The 24205-nt window shown below is 37.8% G+C and overlaps 2 protein-coding genes across 2 annotated transcripts in view; both read right to left on the reverse strand.

Annotated features, from left to right (window-relative positions):
• LOC139731968 (structural maintenance of chromosomes flexible hinge domain-containing protein 1-like) overlaps positions 1 to 11572 on the reverse strand; it is an 87075-nt gene extending 75503 nt beyond the window's left edge. Inside the window, exons 1-4 of the mRNA XM_071642841.1 lie at positions 11426 to 11572; positions 3177 to 3255; positions 2620 to 2781; positions 792 to 874 (exon numbers count right to left, since the gene is read on the reverse strand). Of these exons, the coding sequence (XP_071498942.1) occupies positions 792 to 874; positions 2620 to 2781; positions 3177 to 3255; positions 11426 to 11572 (471 nt within the window). The remainder of the gene's footprint in view (positions 1 to 791; positions 875 to 2619; positions 2782 to 3176; positions 3256 to 11425) is intronic.
• A 5512-nt stretch (positions 11573 to 17084) lies between these two features.
• LOC139731942 (uncharacterized) lies at positions 17085 to 23881 on the reverse strand. Its single transcript, XM_071642817.1, has 4 exons — positions 23725 to 23881; positions 21589 to 21709; positions 20493 to 20628; positions 17085 to 19760 (listed from the first exon to the last, which is right to left on the reverse strand). The coding sequence occupies exons 1-4, from the start codon at positions 23840 to 23842 to the stop codon at positions 19620 to 19622; spliced, it is 516 nt and encodes a 171-aa protein (XP_071498918.1). The 5' UTR covers positions 23843 to 23881; the 3' UTR covers positions 17085 to 19619.
• Positions 23882 to 24205: the final 324 nt, after the last annotated feature.

The following is a 24205-nucleotide window of genomic DNA, read 5'->3' on the forward strand; positions in this document are numbered from 1 at the left end:
CATTTTGTAGCAAAATGTACAATATAGGTCAAAAATCAAGGTCAAAGGTCAAAGAAGTCAAAGGTCAAAATTCTGTGTAGAAGTTTTGAAGCCCTCACCTAGTGCCATCATATAAAGCAAACGGAATCGAAATCGGGTTAGAAATGGCGAAGGAGAAGCATTTTGTAGCAAAATGTACAATATAGGTCAAAGGTCAAGGTCAAAGGTCACGACTGAAATTCTGTGTAGAAGTTTCAAAGCTCCCATGTAGTGCTATCATATAAAGCAAACAGAATCAAAATTGGCTCATAAATGACAGAGAAGTAGCAAATTGAAGATTTTGATCACACACGGACGCACACACGGACACACGGACGGACGGACACACGGACGGACGGACACACGGACACACACATGTACGGAGCCCGTTTCATAGTCCCCTGCTCGAACTCGTTCAGCGGGGACAATAATTCCTATTTGAATAAAGTTAAAGACAGCAGGGCTTTTCTCATTTGCAAAGATTGGCTTTTAACCAGTATTATAGTTGTTGCAGCTTAGTATTCCAGCCGCACAGTTTCATGGAGTTAGGACTAGCCCTGTTTTTACTCTCAGTGGCTTTTGCAGGAAGCAGGCTGGCCCAACCAACAGTCCTGGACTATTTCTCACATGCGATGTGGTGGGCTTAGGACCAGAACTGCAGAGCAATGGAGTAGGAAACGTTGCCGACCTAACAAAAAGGTGAATCCTAGTTGCTTCACAAACACGGATCACTCTACAAAACTGGTTCACATGCCCTCAAACTACATACTTACCAATCTGATTTCTATAATCCTGGCCCCCTCGTTGTTGCTGGTAGCAGCTAGAGAGTTGTCGATGAGCTCAGCAATTGCAAATGCTGTAAAGGAAACAACAAACGTGGAAATTAATTGGGAGACATTTTGAAAACTGAAGACAAGACTGCCTGAGCCGGAATGCACTGCTCATTCATCCCACTGCTGCACAGATATTGTTATACTGTCACATGATACATGGTACATCTTTTTTAATGTAGGTCAATAATTTGAGAATTGACAAGGCTGCTTATCTGGTATTAGAAATCTACCTCACCATTGCGCTCTACAAAGTATGAAACAATTCAAACTAGATATATCACTTAAGGTGATTAATACCCCCGCCCCGTGACGACAGTCTTACCCAAGGAATGATCTTTCCTTGATCTTCTGCCATTTAAATGCCTTTACCATGGCAACGCAGCTTCCGACACGTCCGAAAAATATGTCTTGCACATCTTCCCACCAGGACTATTGTGTGTGCCACATTTCATAAGCTTTTGTCAAAAACTGAGGAAGTAGTTCAATCCACAAGATCTTTCCTTGATCTTCTGCCATTTATATGCCGTTACCATGGCAACGCAGCTTCCGACACGTCCGAAAAATATGTCTTCCACATCTTCCCACCAAGATCAAGGTGTGTGCCACATTTCATAAGCTTTGGTCAAAAAACTGAGGAAGTAGTTAAATCCGCAAAATCTTTCCTTGATCTTCTGCCATTAATATGCCGTTACCATGGCAACGTACTTTCGGGTACTGTCAAAAAATGCGTCTTGCACATCTACAACCAAAGGCACACATCTGTACCAAGTTTCATGGAAATTGGGCAAAAACTGAGGAAGTAGTTTGCAACACAAAATTTTCCATCATTTTGGCTCATAATATGTGAGCTGTTACCATGGCAACATACTTTTTGTCACTGTCAAGAAATGTGTCATGCTGACCTATATCCTAAGACAAACATTCAATATGAATTCCACGAGAATTGGAAGAACACTGATGAAGCAGTTTTGTCATGAAGCATTTTGCCCTATATTTTACCAATAACATGCCGTTACCATGGCAACGCACTTTTTGCCACTGCGGAAATATGTGTCTTGCACATTAACATATTCAGATGAACATCTGTACCTAATTTCATAAAAATTGATCAAAAACTGTGGGAGGAGTTCGCGACGCAAGATTTGTACCCATTTTTGGCCATAATATGCCGTTACCATGGCAATGTACTTTTGGGTACTGTCAAAAAATACGTCTTGCACATCTACAACCCAAGGCACACATCTGTGCCAAGTTTTATGGGAATCGGTTGAAAACTGAGGAAGTAGTTCGCGACGCAAGATTTGCAACGGACCGACCGCCCGACCGCCCGACCGCCCGACCGACCGCCCGCCCGACCGACCGCCCGACTGACCGACCACCCGACCGCCCGACCGTCCGCTGATTCCTATGTACCCCCTTCAAACTTCGTTTGGCGGGGGTATAATAATTGAAATAAAGTTCAAAATTATGATGGATGCAGAAACACGCTATTTTGATATTTACAAGAGGTTATCATTACATTATGGTGATCACTGCTTAAAGATATTATCATCATCATTGTTATTATCAAAAAATCACTATTCTTATCATCATCATCATCACCTTCATTATCATCATCATCGTCATCACTATCATCAACCTCATTATCACATTACAACTGAGATTAAAGTATTGCTACACAATACTATGTGCTCTCAGTACAATTCTGTTTAAAGGATTCCTTGAAGTGAATTTTTTTTTTTCCCAAGCAAGAGGGCGCAAAACTTACGGAGTGGGTTCTGGCCCTCGCTGGCATAGTACTCGTACATCCCGCTCCTGATGAGGGTGTCAAAGTGGGGCAGGTACTCCACCCTCTCTTGGGCCGGAGCTGGCAGAGTCTGCTTGATGTGGTTCAGCAGGTACAGGGTGTCTCCATCATCCACCAGCTCCACTGGGAGGGTAAAGGAGAAAGACATGGGTGAAAGAACACTTCTTGTAAAGGTTAGAGGTTAAGTCAAATCATGAGTTACGGCTCGACTTTGCTGCGAATCTGCTGCTCTCTTGATTGAACAAGATTGCTATTTTCATGTCTTCAGACTTCACAGATCGTTGTGTGTTATCATGATATCCCCTCTAATAGGAGTAAAACACACTGTCCCTCAAATAGAAGACAAAAAATACAGGTCCCGTTTTTGAGTCGAAACCCACACACATAACAGATTCCGCTTCATTCATTCATCGCATGGAGTAGGGGACATACATGTAACACCCTGCGCCTGTGTGACAAGTGTTATAAAAAAAAAAAAAAAAACAGGAATGCATGTACAACTGTAGGAGAAGACTCACCATATGTCTCGTCATCATGGATTTCATCTCTGTTTGTTGTTGCTATGACGAAACGTGAATTATCTGCAATATCAAATCTCTGTATTGGAAAAAAAAAACAGAGAGGTAAGAAGCAAACAAATGTACATATGGAATCATTTAAAGTACAAAGAGAACTGCCTTCATGAAATATCTAAATCACTAATAATAATATAACAACAATAATAATATAATAATATATAAGTAATATAATAATATCTAATAATAATATTATCATAACATCTAAGTCACTATTTAATGTAAAGTACTCACTAATAGCACTAATTCAGCTCTATCACTGCTCTATCACTATCAAGAGACCCTGGTTTTAAAAAAGATTTAGTTTTACATAAGATTCTCTACTTTGGGGGGTCTCGGGATCCCCTTAGGACCTACGTTGTAAGAGGCATGGTGTCCATTTGTTCAAATATTAAATGTATCACCCTAGTAGTAATATTGTCTGACAAATTTGGTACTAAATTCACTATGCATTTTCAAGAAGATTATGAAAATGTGAAAATAGGCCCCTACTTCGGTCCACCCCCCCCCCAAAAAAAAAAACAAACAAACAAAAACAAACTGAGTCTCTATGGGGGCACCCCTGGATCTCCTGAACAAACATGCACTTTACTTGCTAATTTTATGCTTTTATAAAATTATGTACAGTAGCCTGACTAGTTACCGCTCACCTCTTAGCGCACGAGTGTAGTTGATGATGACCGCGAATATCTGCCCTACATTCTCGAATACGCACTGCACGCACTGCAGTACGCGTGTGCGCAATGCTAAGAATTCGATGCTCAAACAAATTGCAATATTCAAAGTATTCACGACTATTTTATGATGTTTAAATGCAATTAGCCACATCTGGAGATTCCCGATGGCCGGAAAGGTCTCGCCTACTGAAGTTAGTGGAATTAGTGAGTAGGCCGTGATTTTTTAGTTAAAATCCCGCAAAGTTGAGATAAGTCGTACGAATATGCGCTGGTCGTCGACCTGACAACTGTCGGCAAATAACTGAACGATAGTAGTGTACGTATTTACGTGGAATTGCGTACGCGAACAAAAAAAGTTCGGAACTCGTACAGAGATGGCTCTTGACTAGTTACCGCTCACCACGCCCCCCCCCCCTTACTATAATTACGTGTGTACAGTATGTGGCGCGTGCGCTTTCAGACCACTGATTTATTACCTCCCCCCTCCTCCCCGCTAACTATCCTCTTGGATTTCCGACTAAGTGGGAGGCCCCCGAAAATTCAGATTTTGAATTATAATCAAAGCAATTGACATTTAATGCATTCCTCTATCGTGACATTATACATACTTATAACTATATATATAATACATGTATATATACGGTTACAACTCGATCGTTATTCATAAGGTTCGTTAGTCCCAAAATGAAATAAGGTTTCAAATAAAAATGTCCCCGTTTCTCGAACATTATATCGAGTTTCCCGAAGTACACGTTCCAGGAAGTCAAAAAAGGAAATTGCAGCTACTGAAGCAATATGAGATGATTTCAAAACTCACATGAAATCCAAACAGAAGAGAGAGTTGAAGAAAAGAAAGGAAGAGAAAGAGAGAGAAACAAAGAAAAAAAAGAAGAAGGCACAAAGACATTGAGAAAGAAGAGGGAAGATCTAAAGAAGAAGATAGAAGAGATGAAGTTGCATGGGTACAGGAAAAAGAAAGATCACAGAGATGGGATTGTGATGAGGATAGAAGAAATGAACCATATATTAGAAGAAATAAAACAGAAGGAAGAAATGAAGTTGGAAGAATCTGAGTGCAAAAAAAAAGAGAGAAAAGTGAGCTTGGAAGAAGAAATGTAAAACTAGAGAGAAGAAAACAAAGAAGATGACTAGACACTACGAAGAAGAATAGCGTAGAAGAAAAGAAAAAAAAGGGGACAAAAAGGAAGGAATTGAATCAGATGATGTTAGATATGTATGTCCAGCATGCAGGAAAGAAGAAGCCGTGAAGATCAATGGGTTTCTTGTGATTTTTGCGACACATGGTTGCACTTGGAATGCAGTGAACTTACAATAAGGTTGAAGAAGACATATCAAAATACATGTATCGGTGTCCTTTCTGCTGAACTGAAAGGGGAGCATGATCGCTGCAGTCTCTCTCTCTTCCCTTCTTCCTTTTGGATAACCTTGCGTACCAGTGGAAAAAAAATGATCTTGTTCATATTGTGTTTAAATGGAATTTTCAAAATGATATTTTGAATAACTGTATATTCAAAATAGTGTTGAGGTGTGTGTAGATTATATTGACTTTTTCTTTTCTCAGAAGAAATATGTGCGTCGACATTATAAAACAAATAATACGTATGAGCGAGCGGCTGCGAAATACAGGTATTTACAGGACTCAAAAGTGATATTGCTGTTATGACTATATCCCATATAATATTTTTGCTGTATATATACAAAAAACCCATATACATATATATAGTTATACCACTGAAGTTTGTTTTTATGCATCTTTATTTCAGACATATTTAACGAAAATTACTAATATGACCGAAATTTTAAGCACAAACATACTCTTGCATTCGTAAGATTTATTATCATTATAAGTATTACATGTTTGAAGGTATGCAATGTTTGAAAAGATCGCCAGCCTTGCTGTAGATTTGCCTGTTTATGAAATGTTTGCAGATACTTTTTTTTTTATAATAACATTTTTCGAAGTGCTCATAACTGGTATGTTTTTATTCTTTTTCAGCATTCCCTGAATTGACCAGAATGTCTGGGGGACTTTCCATTCAATATTATATATATAGAATTAAAAGCTTGTGTGGTGAACTGTACAAATATGTATACTTCTATAGTCCTTTTTCATATACTTATAATTAATTCCATGGAAATTGGGATGCAATGATCAACAAGAGATTATATCAATGTGTGATCACAAAGGTATGAGGCAACCCCCCCCCCCCACCTCCTCCTCCTCCTCCTCCTCCTCCTCCCGCTGAGCGAGATTGTCGGCGCTAACGAAACAATAATTTTTGCATGCATGAAAAGTCAGTTTTCTTTTCTTAATTACGCACCCCCCCCCCCCCCCCCCCCCCGCCTCCATAGGGAAAAAAAAAAGCCTGGTTACGGGCGTGGTTTGACTCCATGACATCCAGGCAATCACACTTTGGTATTTAGAGGTTAATTTAAACATTACGTTTTATCTATGGTGGCCGATTTGAGTGAATCCTGGCGTTATCAACGGTGTTAAGATAATTATGTTTACACCATGTTGGTGTAAGAATTTTAACACCCTGATTTTGACAGTTTATAAGTTATGTGACCTTGAAACGGGTGGTATCTAAGTCCACACTTTGGTATAAATGTTAAATTTATTGTTTTCAAGCTATATGTTTCTGTATTTCGTAGAATGATGTATACCGATAAGCCTTTTGTTTTATGGAAAGTTTTGAGCCTAAAACCAATTTATGCCAGTTCTGAAATCTATACTGTAGGCCTACAGACATTGACAGAGCACGCCGTCTAGGCTTTTAATGGATGGGTGATATAATGATGTTTATAACGAAAGCTTTGTTGAAAAAGTTGTGAGACATTGACATTACATATAATTGAATGGATTTCTTTTGGAAAGTTCCTTGTTTGCCACGTTTGTACAACTTGAAATGATCCTAGAAAAAAAAATGGAAGAAACAGAAAGCAAGAAAAGAAAAAGAAAAAAGAAAAGGAATATTAGAATAAAACAGCGGAGGGCACTGGTATAATGCACGTAAATTTATTTGCAATGGATGTATTCTGCGTTTTAGATGTTTTAATAATTGATCGCTATACATCAAAGACCTCACGAATCATTCATTTCAGTACATTATGAATAATGGCTATTTTGATAACTTGTATACAGGGGAATCCTGTTCTAACGAGATCGGATACAACGAGAATCCGTTTATAACGAGATAAATCGTCCGGTCCCAAATAAATTTGCATGTTAGCCTAAATGGAGATTTGGAGTTCCGGCTATTGCGAGATAATTTTCGGGCCTAAGAACGGAGAAAAGCAAAGAGAATTTGTGCGGATTTTTATACAACGACAACTTATTCTCTTTTAAGCCGAACTTAACAATGGGCAAAATCACGCTTTATTTCAAAACCAGAAAAGGTTAATTCTCCGTAATTATTTGAACTATCGTTTCGTGCAAACAGACTAATATAGTTATGCCAGTGCCAAACAGAAGCAATCAAGGTGATAACGGCGCTACAAGTTCATAAAGTCTCTTTCCGAGGGCCGTGATGGAACAGCATCGGAATATGTAGAAGCTATAGCCTTCGCTATTTATGCCGAAATGTCATCACAAACGCTACAATTCGAATTATAACGTTATCTAATGGCTTAAACAAGAAAAAATATGGTGTATATATACAGTATAATGTTTACGTATGAACTATCCTAAATGTTTCCAAAGATATACGTAACGGGAATATCTGTGAGCGGCGAACACAGCGAATTGTATGTTTTGGGAGCTTTGAACATGTTCAAAAATCCTTTGCGGCAGAAAGAACTGCTTGTTAAAATTAAAACTGTTCTTGAGTTTGATCGCAACCTTACCGAGCCCTGACGAAAGTTAGAATCTGCCATTATTCGCTGCATGCTTTCGCAAACATTGGCCGCTCAGTTAGATACCCATTTACGTAACTTTGATAAGATGAATTAATAATAATAATAACCAATATTTATATAGCGCTTTTTCTAAACAGACACAAAGCGCTTCAACAATTGAATTAAATGTCAAAATTAAAATACGATGGGATCGTATACAAATTTTAATTAAGTCAACTATATATATCCTATCGAAATACAAGTACTATTTCACTCGATTTTGCAATCCACAGTTAGCCGGCGGTATCTATACGTGGTTTTCGTTTTCTTATAAAACGGCATTGACCCACCAAAGTCGTCGGGTAAAACATTCACGCAAAGCACGCACTCAACCTCATGCATCACAACCGAGAAGCTGTTTCCCTGGAAGAAATAAAAGATGAGAGTGTAAATTGTGGTGTAAACTTTCACCATAGTACACGTGGGTTATATCAGTAATTTGTCATAGAATGAAGGATACATTCGGATTTTACTCACAGCTTTCATCCACGCGAGTTGCGCTAAACGCAGCGTTGATAGCGCGATACTATTTACCTGTAGTTGCATAAATTTTGCTTCATCTCTCTCTCTCTCTTCTCAGATGTGCAGATTGATCAGCATGGGGCTAACAAAAGGAAGGCCCCATATACGATATGATTATAGGATTTGTCAAATCTGAAATATTTGATAACATGTGCATGTCTAGAACAAAAATAGTAATAATCGCGAGAATGCTCTCTCATTTTCCTGTCGCATTTCTTGTTTTCTGTTCATCAATATGACGTCGTCATAATAAAATGCAGGTAGCCCAATTTTAATAGAGCATTTATATATAAAGTGTAAATTCCACAAGCGTTAGGATATAACGAGAATCCGGATTATTATGACGAGTAAAATCACCCGGAACCGACGATCTCGTTATAACGGGATTCCCATCTATAAAATTCTATTTTCGCAACTATAAATAAGCAGACCCGTCTTCCACATAATGATAATAACGACACATGTCCAATGCAGCATACTTACACAATAAAGAAAGTGAACAACAACAAACCGAACATTAATGTGATATTAGATTGTTCGAATTCGGACATGGAAATTGAATACAATTATATAGAATATCCACCACACCGTATGCTGCCAAAAATTTATGTTTATCTCAGCCTCGGCACACGTGTTGGCAGACTTGCCCTTTGCTAGTAAGCATCATTCAGAAAGGGACTTAGCATCATTCAAAGCCTTGTAATGTGCGGCGCGCGCGCCATGTATTATAGTGAGCGGCTACTAGTCAGGGGTGAGCGGCTACTAGTACAGGATGTAACGACGAAGGTATCGCGCGTTTATTCCGTTATAGGACTTCGTGAGCAGATGATCGTAATACACATAAGAAAGAGCAATATCGCCAACCACATTTCACAGGATTGGATCGGGAAGGATATAATTTGGTAAAGTTATTCACAATAAAGTATCAAAGTGAGCGGTTACTAGTCAGGCTACTGTACATAGTGCTTCAAACTTTATAATAGCAATTTAGCTGTCTCTCTGGTTTAAAAATTGAAAGATTCTTTTCTTCTTCTTTTCTTCATTTGTGTAAATACATACTTGGTGAAAGTTTTACAATTCATTTTTAAGAATATGAAAATGTGAAATATTGGCTCCCAGTTTGGTTCCCCACCCCCACAGGCCCATGGGCCACAGGCCCATAAACTCTAGTAGTCTTCTCATCCAGCAGTGACTGTGCAGATACTTTAAAAATTCATAACTTTTGTACGGATTGTCCTATTTTCCCCAAACTTTCACTGATGTGCTTACAAATATTGAGCACTTCATTCACTCAACCCACATTTTGAAGGTGGACTTGTCCTTTAAACTACAGTCACTATTCTAAATGTACAGTACTTACTCATAGCACTAATTCAGCTCTATCACTGTTGATTCCAAACAGGAAGTTTTTATTAAAGATTCCTTTCTTTGGAGGCAATGAATCCATTCTTAACAAATTGGAATCCTATCACTTCAGAGATTTATATTTCATGCACCGGTAAAGTTTGGTAAGAATCCATCACTGGGTTGTCAAGAAAAGCTGAAAATGTGAAAAAGTTTATGCATGATGAATGCCAGACAATGAGAATTTGCTATAGCTAGTTTGAGTCTTTAACTCAGGTGAACTAAATAGGCTACTTCTACACTGAGCATTTAACATTTCAACACCACTATCATCATGATACTGAATCCAACTACATTATGCAATCAGATATGACTTAAGTTTGTGACTATCAAAAATTACAGTAGAACGACATTTAGTTAAGGACTACTTGAGCAGTCATTTGACATGATGTTAAAATCACAAAATGACACAATAGATGATGTCACTCGTGAGTAATCGCCATGAAAAACCTTGATGCAGTTACCGTTAATCATGGCCATGTCATGTGATATGACTGCTGGAAAATTTCATGTGAGTTGGTAGTGCATGGTACATGTACTTTTGAGCTTTTTGTGTTCAGTTTGTTTTTTGCTCTTTTTCAGGAAGAAAGGGTAAAAACAAAGCAAAAGAGAAAAATGTGATCTGCTACGAGTGGATCACATAAAAAAGGTGAATCCTTCACATAAAATCACTCTAGTGTTGGAGAGTTTAGACCCAAGAGTACTAATGACTAATGTACTTAGCAATGACTGGGTGGAGGATGGAGTTCAGAATTTTCCATGGAGTTCTACCAGTCTATTTAGACCCATTTCTTTTTTCTTTTTTGTAGATCTATACAATTGTAGATCTAACGTTAGACCTCATTTACTCTATTCACAATAGGAAAGTTCAATATGACACAATAATGTCATCATTGCTTCATCCAATTGTTAAGCTTTGTTTGCTTGTTTGGCAATTTGTTTGGGGTTGCTGAAAAGCTGAAATGAAGCTTTAGTCTAGCGCAACTGAAATAAATTGCTAGCTAGAAATCCCTTGTGACCAAGATGTCTACTCAGTTTGAAGGTCCAAGAGCAAGATGTCTTATTTTAACATCCTCTTATAATTTACATTTCTACTTCTTGTTATAGCATATATGGCCATGGGCGAGAAAACACTTTTTAGTACTGGCCCGGTTTACCCAGAATCCAGATTACCACTCCACTGCACTGTCCTTTGCATTTACAACTCAATTTGCATCTTTTTGTGCATCATGACTGCTTAAATTTATGTCACTATTTTAGATAAACTTTAACAAAAGCGAACAGGAAACTACCGGTACCAGACCTTCGACAGAGAAAACTCATTCTGCAATGAATTTAAATTTATATCCAACACTCAACAGTAACACTAATTCAGATCTAAAGCAAGTACTGTAACTGTTAGTACAGGGTACGTGACGTATGACAACAAACAGTCAGTCAAGCAAACGTGCAAAGCGAGCAGCAACAGCACACACGCGGAACAATCCCACAAAAGCGGTTCACATGCACACAGCACAGGCTAGTCAAGCAGATTCCAGTAACTGGCGGGCGGGTAGGGTAGCGCTTGGCCCATGTGCGTGGAGGGACGCGAGGCCCGCCCGCCACAGATCTGCCACTGCTAAAATATGGCGTACGTCCTGCGGGAAATTTAAGCGCGGCATTTTGGCTCACCTTTTTTATCAGGTCCTTAAAATCGTTGAAACTAAAGACACCACCGAGAGTGATCTTCTTCTCAGGCTCAGATCCACTCCGACGATCATAAACATACACAACGGAGTCTTCTTCCACTGGGGAAAATGCACTCGTGGTGGCTGCCATTTTGATGCCTGGGATGTGTATCGATTGCATGCCAGCGATGGATCGACCGGAGATCAAGAAAAAAGTGACAATCGATCATATCGACTTTGGCCTGATGAACTGAGTGTTAATAATAATAATAATAATAGTAATAATAATAATAGTGGCTACTTGTATAGCGCACAGGTCCACTTTTCAGTGCTCAATGTGCTTCAAAAATGAAAAGATATATTTTATTTACATGCATATACATATTCAAACATTTCAACTAATAAGAAAATGGTAAACAAAAACAAATATATACCAAATAAAGAATACAACATATACCAATTAAAAATATAATATTGATCCAATATTAATGACATACAGCAATTACAGTCCTCAGTATGAAAGGAACAGATAAGTTTTAAGTTTGGATTTGAATGACTCTGTCGATGACAGTTCCCTTAACTGAAGAGGTAACTGATTCCACAATTTTGGTCCCATAACAAAAAAAGTACGATCACTCAAACAGGTGTTTGTTACCCACGCCGATGAAAATCGGCAGGGGGTTATGTAAAGGGTTCCGTATGTTTGTTTGTTTGTTTGTTTGTTTGTTTGTTTGTTTTTTTGTTTGTTTGTTTGTTTGTTTGTTTGTTTGTTTGTTTGTATGTTTGTTTGTTTGTTTGTTTGTTTGTTTGTTTGTGTACAAGATTACAAGAGAACGGGTAAACGGATTTGCACGAAATGTTCAGGGAATGTTTGGATAATGACAGGAAAGAATCGATTAGATTTTGGTGATAATCGGTTGACCCTTGCAAATTCTGTGTGACCTTGAAGTTTTGACCCCATGGTATAGTGACCATTCCGAAAATTTCCCGTTTCTCACTTTGCGATTTTCCGCTACCATACGAAGACATAAACTCCCCAACGATCCGACTTCGCTGCTCAAATGTTCGTAAGAATTCCGAAATTTACGTTTAGGCCTATTTGAGGGACTATGTCCTTCTAGATTTATGAAAGTTCGTTCTCCGTCATCACAAACTGGCCCGTATTTTGATGATTTTTCAAATTAACATTGATTGTTTTTTTCGTTGGAGGAGCATTTTGCTCGGTCGCAGTCACACTGCACGATATGCGTGCTCAATGTCAATGCGTGTGCAAGGCCGCTGAAAATGCATCGCGCTCTACACTGTTGGTGCAAAATTGCACCGGGGACGTTGCGGCGCTCGTTGGTGGCCGAATACTGGTGCAGTAGACATTTGCATTCAACCCTTGCATTGAATAATTCCCGTAGACACTAATCATAAGGGTAATTGCCTAGGGGGTACGTAAATTTTGTTTTTCTTTTTTGCTTTTGTGGATACCATCAAAGATCGTACACTCATACGACCTTTGATATTTGATGATTTTTCAAATTAACATTGATTGTTTTTTTCGTAGGAGGAGCATTTTGCTCGGTCGCAGTCACACTGCACGATATGCGTGCTCAATGTCAATGCGTGTGCAAGGCCGCTGAAAATGCATCGCGCTCTACACTGTTGGTGCAAAATTGCACCGGGGACGTTGCGGCGCTCGTTGGTGGCCGAATACTGGTGCAGTAGACATTTGCATTCAACCCTTGCATTGAATAATTCCCGTAGACACTAATCATAGGGGTAATTGCCTAGGGGGTACGTAAATTTTGTTTTTCTTTTTTGCTTTTGTGGATACCATCAAAGATCGTACACTCATACGACCTTTGATATTTGATGATTTTTCAAATTAACATTGATTGTTTTTTTCGTTGGAGGAGCATTTTGCTCGGTCGCAGTCACACTGCACGATATGCGTGCTCAATGTCAATGCGTGTGCAAGGCCGCTGAAAATGCATCGCGCTCTACACTGTTGGTGCAAAATTGCACCGGGGACGTTGCGGCGCTCGTTGGTGGCCGAATACTGGTGCAGTAGACATTTGCATTCAACCCTTGCATTGAATAATTCCCGTAGACACTAATCATAGGGGTAATTGCCTAGGGGGTACGTAAATTTTGTTTTTCTTTTTTGCTTTTGTGGATACCATCAAAGATCGTACACTCATACGACCTTTGATATCATCACACTCTCGGCTTGCTATAATCAAAATATCCCGCAAGAAAACGGCGTATTTCTCGATTTTTAGCGCTTTTTCCGCGACCCGTCGCGTAGACAATACTCTTAAAACTGGACTTCATTCGCGCGCGCTTGGAAAAGTTCCGATTCTGCACTTTTGACGGTGGAATTTGGGATTTTCGATGGATTTTTGGAGGAGACTTAAGGACTTTCCTGTACGTGAATGAGTGTTAATACCGTATGTGTAATTATGTGATTTGCGTGTGATGTGACTGTCGAACCAAAGATCGTACACTTCAGTGTACGATCTTTGGTAGAACTCACTGGCTGGTGATAAAGCACACTGGCAATTAAGTGGCCGAATTCTGGTAGATGACCGAATGCACATTATGTTTACCCCGACTTTGTACTTGAGCGTGGGTCTGCCGCCTTTGACGGCCCCTCTCTAGTTGTTTGTTTGTTGATGTTGTTTTTTACAATAGTTCAGTTTTATAGAGTTCATAGCTCAAACAGGATTAATGAGAATTACAGTAGGAGCACAACAAGAAGTAGGGTGATGATCTAGGAAGAATTAAGAAAAAAAAATACATTTTTTTTTCTTTTAACATCCGTTAGTGTGCTGCCTTCCCCCCCCCCCACAATTATCACTTCATTTTCACATACTGTATGTATATATTGTACATAGTTTTCAGGCTGAAATTTTCAGTCTTGTGTATCTAGTGGCTTTTTGTTAGTTTTGTATCTGTAAATAGGAGTTTCTGAAATTTACAAGCTTTGCTTCTCAGCAGGACTCCTATCTTTTCCACCTCATGTATCAGTGGCGGATCCAGAGGGGGGCGCAACCGGCGCATGCCCCCCCCCCCTTCATTTTTCATAAAAAACAAAAGAAATAAAAAGAAAAACAATGAAATGAAACCCGGAAGTGGCACCTGAAATATTAGTCACGCCCCCCCCCCTTTACAGAATTCCTGGATCCGCCCCTGTGTATTACTCTTTTTTAGCTATCTGTCATGTTTGTCTAATCATTGATTTCTTGTCTTCACCCAATATTACAATTTCTGTAATTTGTTTTCTTGGTGGAATTGAACAAATAAAATTGAATTGAGTTGAATTGAATTGAATTGAATTGAAGAAGATAGAAAAGGGGAGAAATAGATACAGAAATGAAAGAGAGGGAGAGAGAGAAGGAAAGATTGGGGAGGGGGTATGATGGAAACTATATACACTCATGGCATCCGGATTATGCTTTTAACCCTTTCTAATCTGTTGGCATATAGTATGTTCTTGGTGGAAGTATCAATAGGCCTATAACTACGGTACTTCATAGTGCAAACACTAGGCCTATATCCTTCAACATTCATATATCAGCAAAATTGGCTAAAATGGGCATTCTCAAACACTTTAAAGTGAGCCCATCATCAGATACGGAGCAAAATAAAATCTTCCTTGTGGTACCTCACTTTAAAAATAACAAGGAGTAGGACCTAATTGATATTAGGATTAAGATTAAGATTTCATTAGTATTTTATCATTTTCTATGTTAGCAGTTTTAAATGCAAATATTTCAAATAAACAAGATGGAAGTTGACTCATTTTGCAACCATACTATCCAATTAGAGAGTTTTAACCCAACTTGATAGTTTTTATATTTATAGAGTGTTAACCCAACTTAATACAGTGTAGCTTTCACCAGACAGATGGAGGAGGCATGACAAGAATCATTCACATCTTGAGAAAGCCCGCTGTCAGTAGTGGATAATTTTAAGCTTACCAGTCATGGTTGGTTGAAAGCTCAAATTTGTTGTTGTTGTTGTTGTTGTTGTTGTTGTTGTTGTTGTTGTTGTTGTTGTTGTTGTTGTTGTTGTTGTTGTTGTTGTTGTTGTTGTTGTTGTTGTTGTTGTTGTTGTTGTTGTTGTTGTTGTTTTTGCTGTTGTCATACATCCTATTTAACATAAGGTAAGATAGTTTTAAAGTCTTAAGAACGTATAATACTTGTATATTATATTGTACTTATTTGGGAATTAGTTATGCTTTTTATCCATATCATCTTCAACTAGTACTATAATTATGCTGCACATACATTGATAGACAAACAGATAAATAGATGAATAGAGATAGATAGATAGGTAGACGGATAGATAGATAGACGGATAGATATTTAGTAAACAAATATTTCATTGTTTGGTAGTGTTCGTTGTTCGCCAAGAATACACTTGATCGTAACGCCTCTCACTATAACAAAAGCAGAAGGCAAGAAAATCTCAGACAGACACAAGTGTACTGAGCAGTTGGTAAAGTCAGGAGCTTTATTGAGAGATATGTTGAGCCAAGTCCATACAACCATATGAACAAGTGCTCAAGACACGAATAGGCATCAAATAGTTACACTGTATACCATATGCTAACAATTGGAACAAATGAATGCTCCTGTCAGTCGAAAAAGGAAAAATATCACAAAGCGCAAACCACGAGGCACTGCTGACAGTGACCACTGCAATTAATCATGAATTAGCAGCAGCGATCAAGCAATGACATTTGACAGACCACGGTAGAGAGAACTACCATCTTGGTTTCATCTCAGATTAATTTAAATACCAAGAATCATTCTATCTGTCTTACTTAGCAGATATACATTCTTACGAGTACTCAGGCTTGCAAATCAGAGATTCAACGGGTTTGCTGACACGAGTATAGATCGAGGAGAAGGCAAAACAGTTGGAGAGAAAGGGACAGAGTGAGAAAGAGACGGAGAGAGAGAGAATGTGTGAGAGAAAAGACAGGGCCGGCGGAGAGTTTTCAAAAGTGGGGGGCAACTTTCGGGTTTCATGAACTAACAAGCAAAAAAAAAAGTCTTCAGCTCATCTTTCTCCTTCCACTTCCGGGTTTCTTCAGCTGACAAGCAAAAAAAAAAGGGGGGGGGGGGGGGGGGGGTCTTCAGTGCAAAAACATAACCTTATACCGCACTCACACTTCAAGATCTCTATCTATTTCTTTTAGTGCCACTTACATACTTCCGGGGTAAAAAAGTGGGGGGGGGGGGCCCCAAAGTGACGACACCTTATGTATTCCTTTGTATGGTGTAAGGAAAGAGATGTTCTGTAAGGTTGATATGCAACAGGTCGAGAGATATAATGCGGTATACATACACATATTACTGCAGCTCAAATATATTCTTTGCATTTCTTTTTCCGAGCAGGCTAAGTGAGCAATCATCTGATTTGGTTTCCCACAATTTTGCACCATGATAATATATGTTTTGTTGTTATGCATTTAACATGATCTGATTTGCGGCAAATAAAAGCAATAATAGGTACATTAGTCATAGAATATATCTAAAATACACATTAAAACATAGATATGGAGTTTAAATGCACAAAGCATTCCAGAACCATGATATGATATGGTGAGACACATGTACATACATAAATTTTTGACAAGTGGGACTGTTTTGTGGCTGCATTAATATATACTTTTATTCATGTGACACCTTTGTGACAGAGAAAATGAAGAAGCAGCTGCGCTTGAAGAGGAGAGAAAAGACAAATTTTGTATCAAGGTTTTCGTTCATCAATTTGATGCAGCAAATTGTTACCGGTACATTGCGCTGAAACACTTAGTAGTGTAAGATCATTCAACTACACAGAGTATATAACAGGTACAGGCACAATGTCACAATGGCCTAGGCATACATAAGTGTGTGTGTTTATTACATAAATGTATGTATGCATGTGTATAATTATATATATACAGTGTATGTGTAATGCCTTTCAAGTTTCATTTTGCAGCATGCTTACATTATCATTTTGGAATGTCTTTTTCTTGCTTATATCACGTACTGTACAAACAAAATTTTGTTCAACCATAACTATGTTACAATACCCACCATTCTTATGCTTTGTACATGATTTTGGATGACATTAACCAGATGTTTCCTTTTTGTGAACCACAACAGACATTATTCTGGACCATCTTAGGTGGAATATGATACAATATCTCTACATTTTAGAGGCATAAAATGTCAAGTCACTGTCCAAACTACATGTACCATCAACCTCCTGAGTACTGCTTGGTGCTCTAGCTCACTGCTGTGTCAACTAAAACTCAACTTTCACTGCACCAAACTCCAATAAAACAGCAACCAGAACTTCTCTTCAGATATAATCTGTAACTGCAGATGTCAATATAGTACCAAAATTTTTTATTTCTTTTTTTAGAGTTGCTGTTTTGATGAACTCGACAACTCTTGGTGGTGCGGTAGATACAGTAGCAAATATAGAAATTTGGCACCAGTGGGTATTTTTAAACAATATACAGTATTTTGTGTTTTTACCTTCTGGTTATTAACCAATTTCATACTAGTTTTTGCGATTGCGATTGCAAGCACTCAATTTTCTTCGGGGGGTGAAACAAGGTAATTTTGCAGCTGATAATATGAGTTGCACAGTGACTCAAATTTGTTCTATCTTTAACTCAAATGATATATATTCAGGCACAAAATTGTGGTGACATACTCTGCTCTCTATCAACTGACTAACACATCATGGGAAGAACCCTGGAAATGTACATTACTAGAAAGCTTTGCCAAGAAAACTTGTAGATAATGTGTATACACTGGATGCAAATTGAAATAAGATTTCTGCAGTACAAAATAGCTTCATGTATTCTTGATATACGTATGTTGCACAGAACTTGCAAACTTTTTAAACTCCAGTTAGTTAATGCCCCAATAATTTTGACAATCACATTGTTGAAGGTAGATGAAAACACTTAAGTGTCAAAAAAAAATAAGTCCAATAGTAAGCAATATTGACATGAATATTCTTTCAAGGATCACTTTATCTCCATTAAGTCCCAGGACACCAGTACCAATAAGCCAGTTCATATTTGGCTCATGTGCCCAGTTGGACAAATGACATTTCTTTCTTTCTCTCTTTCTCAGCTGGAATAAGCTCTTGATTCATTTTCAAAGCAAAATAATGCATGAACTTGCCCAACATAACAATCTATGCATTTCTTGTTCAAACAAAGAATGAACTTGTGTAGACCAGTGACCAGAAGGCCTGTCAGTTAGTTAACACCTGAGAAGCATCCACGTCCCTGTTTTACATTGAATGTAGAAAGAATTTTCTTTTTTCTATTGATATTGTCAAATACTAGGCTTTCATGAACACTCTGTTGCTGTTGGGTGGAAGTGCTGGCAATCACCATTTATTGAGATAACACAAATGATCTTTACATTACACATTCTTATCACAGTGAATTAAAAAAAAAAACATGTCTGTTAGTACAAATGACCTCTTTCTGCTCATGAGCAAATTGGAACTTCAAACTGGCTTATTGGCATATATAGCATCATAAAGAATGTGATTGACAAGAAAAGGCATGAAAATAGATAAACCCAGAGAAAAAACAAGTCTGGTGGCTGACCTCATAGATTAGACTGGGCAAAATATAAAAAGAATTTAACGTCTTAAAAAATATACTGCATAGAGATAGATTTTTATATTTAAAAAAGTAGTAAACCCAGTGAACCTTGAATAGGAAATGCTAAATGCAAGCAATCTGGAAGGTGAAAATGACCATTTAGTCAGCTTATAAAATATAAACATAATAATGATACAAGAACTAAACTTACGACACAGTCTCAAAGTTATACCAACATTGTATACCCTCAATCAAACCGGACAGCCCATGAAACACTCATGGGGATAGGAATGTGAATAAGTTTAATATCAGATGTTAATTTTTTTTTCACAGCAGACAACAATAAAAGAAGTTCTCTTAAAGATGTTGCCTCTTTCCAATAGCACAGGTTAGATAAGAGGATAATACAATAGGCACACAACCATCAAAACAAACCAGATTCAGCATGTAAGATTAGAATAATTTCTGACGCCTTCAAATTTGATGATGGTGGGCGGGAAGCAAATGAGAAGACAGACGAACAGAAACTGTGGTGCAGCGATGAGGTCTTGGGAGAGAACTCGGAGAGGGCGGGTCATCTATTGCCAAGGTCTTCCAGGGCATCGGCCAGGGAGTCGGGGTCCGCCTCTACCAAGTGCCGAAGCATGAGGGCGTGTTGCTCAGCCTCGGGAAGATTGCATTTGCCGCACCAGTGGCCCATGTGGAAACTGTGCGACTAGATGTAGAAAAACAAAAACAAGAGCAAATCATATAAAAACATGTTTTTTTTTTCTTAATCATGCTAGTAATGAATGAAAGAGCACATGTTTCATAGTTGAATTAAAAAAAAAAAATCTTTAATCTCAAACACTACTTTACTGCAGTAGCACGCAATTGTTGCAGGAGCAAATGAAGAGTTTGTTCGCAAAAACCGAAAAGTCCATATTTGCCAAATGGAGATATTTGCGATTAAAGGTCCAAAAAAATAAAGAGAATAATAAGAAAATGTTTGCTTCTTTTGACCATAACTTCAAAAATGTACCTTTATATGTAATGACCAATATATCATTTACAAGGTATTATTTTGTACTTTATGACAGAGGCCGTACTTCAAAATCTTCAAGAATGGACTTATCGTTTTTTGCAAACAAACACTTCAAATGTTGTGTCATCGAAGAGCAAGAACATTACTACCATACAAACAAAGAAAAATAGGGGGAAGAAGGGGAAGTACTAGTAGAAGATGGAAAAAGAAAAAAGAAGGAAAAGCAGATGAAGAGGAGAAGGAAGGAGAAAGAAGAAGAAGGAGGAGGAGGAGGAGGAATGGCAGAAAAGAATAAAAAGAAAAAGAAAAGGAAATGTAGTAATTCTTGTAAATTGCTAGGAAAGAAAAAGCAGCATTTCTCTAAGTCATCAAGAAATGAGAAATTGAAAAAAAAATACCGGAAGAGTAATTAAAGATGCCTACCATTGCGACATCTCTCCTCCATGTAGCATTGCATCTTCCGTCCCCTCTGCACACTGGACAAGGTCTGGTCATGCTGTATCCATCACACTCCTTACAGTCAGGGGAGGAGTTGCCATGGTACCAGTTGGCATGACAACTGAAACAAACAAGAGCAGCATATTTGAAAAATCACACAGACAACTGATCCAAACATTTCTGTTAGTCTTTGTGTCTATAGAGCAGACATTGTTTCCATGATTCCTAAGTAAACTTCACCTCAAGATTAGCAGATGGAGCATTGCATATATGGTGTAAAATCATGGATTAAACATCCATTCTTCCATCAGAAGTCACAACATCCTTCACATTAAAGGGTTAGGAACGTACTCCCCCTTCCCCCTTCCAGCGGTAAAGAGCTTTAGTCTTTCAAAGCTGTAAGAAGTTAGATTTGGTACATACTTAACACTGACTTATAGTAAGTATATGCCACATATCTAGGGAGTCTAATTTTTTGCAAATCAGGACTTCCTGACAATTTTACAATTGTGGAGTACACTACTGATGCTAGATGGAGAAATGAACACGTGTTACGTCGATCGCATTCATGTCTTGATCAAAGTTAACATTTTAATGTGTGGCTAAGTTCATGAAGAGCATACCACTCACATAATTCATGGAAATAAAAAAAAAAACCTGCAAGATATATATATATATATATATATATATATATATATATATATATACATACATACATACATACATATATATATATATATATATATGTGTGTGTGTGTGTGTGTGTGTGTGTGTGTGTGTGTGTGTGTGTGTGTGTGTGTGTGTTGTTAGTCTATGTTTTTGTTTTAGGTTGTTGGGTTTGTTTTGGGGTTGTTGTTGTGGGGTTTTTTTGTGAGGCATGAGAAAAAGCTTGTCATGCGTTTGAGCACGAGAATTAAGACCCCTGAGTTGAGAGGCTCATGCCTGATACATGTACTTGTGAGATATTGTAGGTCTGAATGACTCTGTGTCTCATACATGTACCACTACCCTCTGCTTGATTTCTCTTTGCAATGTCTCCAGCAAAGAGGGCACCAGACCATGGCTACTGTATATGGCTCACCTGGTACAGACTTGGTGCCATTGCAGATAGTCTTGGCTCTGGACCAGGTTCGCCACTGACTGCTTTGTGAAGAGATCCCTTTGTCTGGCATACTCTGCCTCTGATATCCTCTCTGCAAATACTAAACACATCCCCAATACCCATGTTGAAGGCGGCAATCAGTATACCCTATGTCGCAAAAAAAAAAAAAAAATACAGCAGTACCCTCTGCAACGAACCTTTAAAAATAGTGAATCAATCCAAATGCAATTTCAGGGTATGAAAATATAACTCAATGCCCACATTTTACAGAAAACCCCATTTGATTTGCTTCAGTGGTCAAAGAGAAATGAGGAATTTTGTAGAGCATGTCAGGAATCTCTTCCTTCCAAGTTCTGTCTATTGTGTTCACACAAATGCAGTTCCACGACTAATGACATGCTTTATAACAATCAACATTTCTCTGTGACTGCTCAACCAAATTGAATGGGGTTTTCTGCAAAATAGAGCTAAGATGTTATATTTCAAGACCCCGAAGTAGCATTTAGACAGTTTAATCATATTGGGCATTATCCATGCAAAAATCCAATTGTAATTTTTTTGAGGACATACTGTACACAAAAATTCATATAGTCATAAAATAAAATTCATTCACCATCCTTAAATCTTACGTCGTCTTCAGCCCTGGTAGGCTTTTCTCTATTTTTCTCACAAGCATACTACAAACAGGAGATATTGTAGAAATTGTAGAAATTTCTATGAATTTTTAAACCACAAACAATAGAAGTCTCATTCAACTTATGAAATTTTATGAATATAAATATGAAAATAGGAAGTTATGAAACTCTACAACTTCACATGATTTCACAAACAATGACATAGATTGTCAAAACCCATATCATATCATATGCACACTGAATAAAGAGATGGCATAATTTGCTCACAACTCTCTCACTTTTATTTCAATAAAAATATTATAGGTTTATATTCTGGCTTATGATTTAGTGAAAGAATTTCAACCTTCTCAAGCTTTAATGTCATCTTTGATAATTAAGTTAGTAAGGTAGGCCTACATTTGCACCATGATTTGAGTGCATGACATGAATTATAATTATTTCATTTCAGTTGATAAAAAATTAGACAATGTACTGAAGATGTGGAGGTCACTAGCCTAACTTGTGTATTAATCTGTGAAAAGGAAAAAAGCACCCTTTTCATATTTTTCTCACTATAAAAATCCTGAATTTGTTTAGCTTTTCGGGAAAGGAACACATTTATCTTTAAAGGGAAGGTAAACCCAAAGAGCAATGTGGATTGAGTGAAAGCAACAACATTAGTAGAACACATCAGTGAAAGTTTGAGGAAAATCGGACAATCGATGCAAAAGTTATGAATTTTTAAAGTTTTGGTATTGGAACCGCTGGATGAGGAGACTACTAGAGGTTATGACGTATGAGAGGACAACAATACAAAGAAAATATAAAGGAAATTCAACAAAATTTCATTTTTCTAGCATTATGAAAGAGCACTTGACTAACTGCTTTCAGAAAGCAGGGGGAATAATTGTTACCCTTAATATATGTTAGTATCAAGTTGACGGACTTTGTAATTTTCATGAAAAATGGATTTTTGTAGAATTTTCTTTATATTTTCTTTGTATTGTTGTCCACTCATACGTCATAACTTCTAGTAGTCTCCTCATCCAGCTGTTCCAATACCAAAACTTTAAAAATTCATAACTTTTGCATCGATTGTCCGATTTTCTTCAAACTTTCACTGATGCGTTCTACTAATGTTGCTGCTTTCACTCAATCCACATTGCTTTTAGGGTTTATCTTCCCTTTAAAGATTTTCCACAAGATTTTGTAAAGTCCTTCATGATGAGCAGTCATTTATATGAAATTAATCTGCAATGCTATCAAAATACTGGTTATTTGTACATTACAGGAGACTGAAGGTAGATATCAGGCAGTTTCAATTTGACAATTTATAATCTATTTAGGGCAGGAAAGAGTTTTTGATATATGGAGTACTGATCACACCAGAATTCATTTCAATTCTGCTACACCACTTTGTACAACAGCAACTCCTGTCTTTAATACACACTAATAAAGATTACTATAAGCATCAGCAGATCAACTCTTGGCAAGAAGTTACCTCTATTCTGTCCTTGAACCATCTGATTGTAGAGCTCTTCTTCTGACTCTGCCCCACCAACCATGTCATCATGTATATCGTCTTCCATGTGACCGTCTTCCTCCATAGCAAACTCCATCTTCAGAAACCTCTGCTTGCTATAAACTTGTACTCAATGAAATCTATAAAGAGATGTCATATGAGGATGAAAGAGAGATATTATCTGAAGCCTCCCGAACACATTTCACTAAAACTTTCACAGAATTTCTTAAGCAGAGACTCCAACTCCCCCGCTTTTGACGGAGATATTTCCCACCAACTGAAAGGCCATTTTCGCAAAATCTCCCGTTCTCCTGATTGAGTTTAAATTCCTGCGGCCTTGGCTCTGTCTCGCACTTGTACGGTTTTGTAGATGCCAGTCAATTTCATATGCACTCATTAATAGAATCTGCATCATATGTAATGAATTTTTATTAAGCCAAAATATGATTTGAATCAATGA

This window comes from Diadema antillarum, unplaced genomic scaffold (assembly GCF_040938485.1).
Source record: "Diadema antillarum isolate AM-2024a unplaced genomic scaffold, OU_Dant_1.0 seq00000389_RagTag, whole genome shotgun sequence".
In the NCBI taxonomy this organism is placed as follows: domain Eukaryota; kingdom Metazoa; phylum Echinodermata; class Echinoidea; order Diadematoida; family Diadematidae; genus Diadema; species Diadema antillarum.